The sequence below is a fragment of the Rhizophagus irregularis genome, chromosome 8 (genome assembly GCF_026210795.1).
Source record: "Rhizophagus irregularis chromosome 8, complete sequence".
In the NCBI taxonomy this organism is placed as follows: Eukaryota; Fungi; Glomeromycota; class Glomeromycetes; order Glomerales; family Glomeraceae; genus Rhizophagus; species Rhizophagus irregularis.
The window spans coordinates 4,652,619-4,659,348 of record NC_089436.1 but is presented as its reverse complement, the minus strand read 5'-3'; the positions used below and the strand labels follow the sequence as shown (position 1 = coordinate 4,659,348).

General features: G+C 31.1%; 1 protein-coding gene across 1 annotated transcript; it reads left to right on the top strand.

Moving 5' to 3' along the window:
• Nucleotides 1-5,607: 5,607 nt before the first annotated feature.
• Nucleotides 5,608-6,328, top strand: OCT59_028892 (uncharacterized protein; the record flags this gene model as incomplete). Its single annotated transcript, XM_066147641.1, has 2 exons — nt 5,608-5,707; nt 5,784-6,328. 2 exons carry the CDS (start codon nt 5,608-5,610, stop codon nt 6,326-6,328), a joined length of 645 nt encoding a protein of 214 aa, XP_065994329.1.
• Between the last annotated feature and the right edge of the window lie 402 nt (nt 6,329-6,730).

Genomic DNA, 6,730 nt, shown 5'->3' with positions numbered 1-6,730 from the left:
AATAAAAAAAAAATAAGTTTGAATGAAAGAAACGACGTAACATCGTAACGTTAGTGTAATAATAAACAAGTTAACATTAAACATGGCAGGGAGCTATAGTCATAGTATAATTAGAACTGTAATAATTCTGACTTTTTTTTTAATTAAGTTGGTTTATACTACCATACAGTATCATAATTATGATAAATAGTTTTTAAGATTTAAAGAGAATTTCTAAATTTTAACTGGTGGAAAAATTACTGGTAGATCATGTGATTGTGTATTAAATATTCATGTGATTTATTATGATGATGCAATTTCATTTGGCTCGCTTCGCTCGCCGGGCTTTTCTAGCCAAACCATAACTTTCACTTTATTTGCAAAATTTTTGATTATATTTAACATATCTATAAAAAAAAATGAGAAATTACTCTTAACTAGCTATTAACATAATTTTTTTTCTCATTTGGTAAAGGATGATCATTTTCGGTTTATTTTACTTGTTAATCATTTTTGGCTTAGTTATTTCACTTGTTAATCATTTTAAGGTTAATTATCTTGATTGTTTATTTTTTGGTTTAAAAATAAAAAAATATATATATCAGAATATGTGATTAACTTTAAATAACAATACAGAAAGATTGTTTATTACTTGATAAAGCATTTATTTAATATTTACTATCATCATTTTTGGAATTACGGCTCTGGAAAAAAATTTTTCACGATTATATTGTAATAAAACAATTCTACTATCCGATTGCTGATCATTTTTAGTTCTGGAAAATTATGATAACTGAATATCATAATAATAAGACAATGATAATGAAATTTTACCATTTAGTTGTTGTTTATTGTTTTGTTTCAAAATAAAAAATTACTTGATATAACATTTATTTAATTTTATCATCCAATTGTTGAGAAAAAAAATTTTATGATAACATTATAATAAAACAACAATTTTATTATCTGATTGTTAATCATTTTTAGAATTACTACCCTGAAAAAATTTTCATGATAGCATTATAACTAAAGTTGCCTGCCAAAACTCTACAGGCTATTGTCGAAATGTTGAAACTAAAACCTGTAGAAATGCCGAAATGCCGAAATAGTTTTGACATGTCAAAATTGTCGAAACCTAAAAATATTACGTTTCACGTAATAACTCGGCATCCAATGATCGTAGAAAGATGCACCATAGCTCGTTGGAATCGTCTCATAACGACGGGTCGAATGGTGGCTAGATCGTCTTTATACGATCACTGGATGCCGAGATATTGAGCGAAACGTCAAAAATCAGCATTTTGTATTTTGCGATACTGCGCCATTTGACGTTTCACTTAATAACTCGGCGTCCAATGATCATAGAAAGATGCACCATAGCTCGTTGGAATCGTCTCATAACAACGAGTCGAATGGTGGTTAAATCATCTTTTTACGATCATTGGATGCCGAGATAATAGATGAAACGTCAAACGGCGCAGTAGCGCAAAATACAAAATGCCGATTTTTGATGTTTCGCTTAATATCTCGGCATCCAGATATCGTAGAAAGACGATTTAACCAACATTCGACTCGTCGTTATGAGACGATTCCAACGAGCTATGGTGCATCTTTCTACGATCATTGGACGCCGAGTTATTACGTGAAATGTAATATTTTTAGGTTTCGACAATTTTGACATGTCAAAATAGTTTTGACAATTTTGACATGCTAAAACTCCCTTATTTCGACAGGCAACTTTAATTATAACGATAATGTAATGACGACGATAATGAAAATTTACCATTTGATTATTGTTTATTTTTTTGTTTAAAATAAAAAAAAAATGTATCTATATTTAAATAAGTAATAATACAAACAAATTGTTTATTTACATAATATTAAAATTTGTCATCCGGTTGTTGATCATTTTTGGCTAACAAAAAAATTATTCAGTTTTCACATGATTTGCTAAAAATTTTATCCCATAATTATTAAGCAAGAAAGATCATTCTATATAAGTGCAATATCACCCTATGGGTGGGTGGGTGGCGCGTCACGTTATTGTTATGACTTGAAATGATTGACATGTCATGATAGGTTAACGTTAACTTAACGTTAACATAAGATTAGTTTTTGAGTGATTTCCATTTTAAGATGCTGATCCCCCATCTTTGGTATTGATTTGCTGATTATATAAATACATTTCAAATCAAGCTTTTCTATTTTAGTACGATCGGCAACCAACAAATCTTTTAGTGTTTTAATAAGGAATAGATCAGACACGAGTATATCACGGGTTTTCATATTATGACACAGTTACACAATTCAAATTATTTATATGGAGACTATTCGTCTATTCTGAACAGCAGATAAAATTTTTTGTTACATAGATTAGAAAAATTTCACTCACCAATTAAATGAATATTAATTGAAAGGGGGATTCAATTTCAGTTGTTTTAATTTCACTTGTTAATAACACATGATTGATTATTGATCTTAGAATTTTACATTTCAATTATTGTTCTAACTTATTATTTATCAGTTTTCCATTCAAGTAGAATGGTCGGTTTTGTTCGCACCTTTTGCACCTTTTTATCTACTTTTTCTATGGTTCAAGCACCCTAGTCGTATCAAATTCTGGCCAAATTCTTTTAAGTGATTTTCACGTGAAAATCATGTGATAATCAAATTATAAATTAGCTATAATTTTAGCCAGCACTAAAATATAACAAATTTCTTTAAGTTGATTTGCGAGTACAATATACTGTGTGAAAAAATGAAAATTCGGATAATATAAATTGGATAAAGTAGATCTTTTAAAATAAGATTAACATACTAATTTGCACATTACTCGCATGTGAAAAATTATTCTATATTGTGGCGAATGGCATGCTTTTAAAAGATCTTTTAAGTGAAAGTTATTGTAAAAAAAAAAATGACTTCAATTTATAAATATACAAAGATTGTTGATCTCTCCTTTATAAATAAGCTTCGTTAAAATAAATAAATTTTTTAAATCCAGCTTTTTCTTATTATAAACTGGCCTGGCTAATTAAAATTATGAAAATCAGATACCTTTCTGCTAAGCTGTTATATAAAGTCTAGAATGGTTATTAGCATTAATTTTGAATTTTGTGGTAAATAGGGAATCATAGGCTGTGTATGGCAAGTGATTTTACAGTGCTCACAATCCTTGCAAAATATTTTAAAAATTATTACATATTAATAGGAATATTAATCATTACAAAGTATAACAGATAATGAGCTTTACTGAAACCTATGAAATCGTGGCTATGTAGTAGCCATGCTGCCACCATTTAACGTAGTAGGCGTACGGCTACTCTATGTTAATTCTAACGCAGTTATATGTATTTAATATAGAAAATATGTAGTAAATTATAGTAATAGTATAGAAATTGTATTGCTAATACAAAGAAACTATATAAATGTTAGCAAGAAACTGTATAAATGATTTAAAGTAATGATATATATGATTTGCATTAAACATGTAGTAAATTTATAATAAATTTATATTAACTTTATAATAAATATGCAGTAAATACATAATAAGTATATAGTGAATTTATAGTAAATACATAATAAATATATAACAAATTGCAGTAAATATATAGTAAATTCACAGTAAATACATTAAATATATAATAACAAATTCATAGATATGAGTCCGATCACATTCCAAAAATCGTTAAGTATGGCGCAGCAAAATTGCGCCAAGTTCTCATGAAATAAATTTGGATGAGACGCATGATTAGGTGGCGTAGTCAGCCAAGCTGATTGGGCAGAAACTTTACTGCGGTATTTTTGGGATCCGAATGCAGAACCTCATGGCGATGGTGTCCTAGCCGGCTAACGGAGATGTAAAATGTACTGATTGTAGGAAGTGTCTGGTGCATTTTACTACGGTCTCTCCTAATAATACGCAAAAAATAATTTCTGGTCGGACTTATCCTATGTAATTTGTCCCTTTGGCGTTTTTTTTGAAATTTCACGGATGCTCCTAATACAAATATTTTCAATAATTACAGGACACTATTTACTAATATATATGGAAACCAGAACGTGAATGGTTTAAAATCTTTCAACTCCTCAAGAAAAGACAAATCCATTATCAACGTCGCTCAAAGAAAATTCGTCACATGGTAAACACAATCCTGCAACCACATCCACTTCATTACACCATACTCTCCAAGGCAATTCTCCGATTTCACTCAATCCTATGTCATGTGTCCTTATCCACCTATCCACGTATCTTCGAAGAAAAAGAAACCACTTCAGCTTCCCTTCGTAAACTAGAAAATGGGAACCGTTGTAAGCCTGGAGCGATCATTTCATTAAAGAACCCACCACGCGTCTAGATTCTACAAATTTCGTCCATTTCACTTTTTAATCACCCCAAAAAGACCAAAACCTACAAAAGGAAGAAAAGAGACATTAATAAAAGTTTCTAATTAAAATTAAAAAAAAAGTAAGTTTACATGTCAGGAAATTTACTAAACGTGTCCAAGTCTTAGTATCAGTTTCGTTCCAGCATCTCAAACCTAAACCTACAAAAAAAAAATATTAAAAAAAGATAAAGAAAAGAACTGCTAATAAAGTTCGTTAAGAATGAAAAATTAATTAAAAGACCTTACCGAAATCCCAAATCAAAATGCCAAAGAGCGCGTTCAAAGAAATCCAGAAAACCCTCTAAATAAAGGAAAAATCAAGATGTTTAATAAACACTTCATCCAGTTAATGAATAACACAAAGAATACACACTCTCCTTCCTCCTCTTACCAAATTTTCACGTGTCTGAAAGAAAAAAACCTAAAAAAAAGAAATTAGTATATAAATGAAAAAAAAGAACTCTTTCCAATGATCATCCAAACCAAAAAAAATTGAAAAATAAACTGACCCTTTTGTCCTAAGTAAAGTACCTAATATCCACCTCTGGGCGAGGCCTTGAGCCCTTAGAAGTTCAAACAACCCCTTAGTTATCATCAGAAAAGTTCAAACGAGGCTTTTATATTCACACATAGGGTTTCTGGTATCAACCTATTTTCGAGTTTAAAATATACACAAACCACATATTAACTCCCCTCAAAACTCTTTATACACACACTCTATAACTGTAGTAACATACTGACAATAATACTAACTAGTTTTTTCTCAAGAACTTTTACATAGCTTATAATGATCCGTTAACAACTTTTACAATATGTCTCACAATACTGAAGTCACACAAAGTAAAGAAAGCTTCTTCCCAATATACATTCAATTGAAATGCTTCAACATGCACAAAGTGGATCGACGTGGCTACAACGCAATATACGAATCAAAATGCAGCAGATCTTTTTTTTTTAGAAATAAACACAAGTCCTACCGATAATGATATTGATCCTGGCGGCATCACGTACAAAACACACATCCGCGCCTCCTTTCCAGATTACGGTAACAACGGTCCACCGTTATCCAAAATGAAAAACATCTCTACAACACCGTTCTAAATACACGTATCGTAAGTATTTTGGATTGTGGGCAATCTTACTACCATCACAGTTTACACCATCAACATCACGTAAACAACAATTACGTCGTGCATGACGTAAACTTAAAATCACCAACAAACAATTATTCAAAACCCACATGGATAACAGAAATAAACGAATACAGAGTGGCCAATTTGTTCCTTCAATGCGTGTAGAAAAGCTCCGTACGATGGGTCATCTCTGTGCAGAATTACCAGGTTACTTTAAAGAAGTACATCACGCATTCTCACCCAAAGTTAAACGTTCTTCAATCCTTTCCAAGTTCCTTCCAAGTGGATAGTAATAGAAAACGGGCCAAAGAACTTAGGAAAAAAGAAAAGTTAAATAAAGCGCCCATACCTCAAACACTTCCAAAACCTAAGGTTATTTTACCTGAAGTTACCACCCCTCCTTCTTATACAGCATCATCTCTCAACTGCAGCGCAGAGAAATTCAAGAAGTTCAAGAACTTTTTTCCTAACGGTCCTGTCACTAGCCGTTCAGAAAAAACTGTATATCAAGTAGGATCAAGCAAATGGTGGCAAGTTACCAAGTTGAATTATAATAAACACCAAGATAAAATAAAAATAGCTCAAGGCTTTATTATACAACAACAGGAACATGATAATAGATTACAACTAGATGCAATGATGAATGGAATATTATCTAATTGCTCACATACTTTACAAACATACATCACGACCGATACAAACAGATCCCGTCAAAACAACTTACTGCCAAACAATAATCAGACTTTGCATCACAATATACTCGTATCAAACAAAATCCTAACCTGGATAACGGCCCTGAAGCAGAACATTTCTCTGACTACCAGATGAATGGAGAATATAATTACTTAATGTACGAATATTTAGATACCTCAGATAACACGAAATCTCTCAAATCACGACCACACATACAGTTACATAACTACCACCTCCAATTAATAAAAGACTTAGAGAAGATAAATGCGAAGTGCCCAACAAACCACTTTTACCTCATTAACTCTAGTTTTAGTTTTTCTTTTTCTTTTTTTTCTGTTTTTGTTTTTCTTTCTTTTTTTTTTCACTTGTACGCTGGGTTCTAGTTTGTCAATAACAGGGTTCGCACTGAATATTAAGGGTAGAGTGTATCACGTGATACTTCATATAGATCGACTTGTCAAATTCCTTATTACATAGTAGCACTATTTTCTGTACAATATAAACTTTTGTAATACTTAACATAAATGGATAAAATTT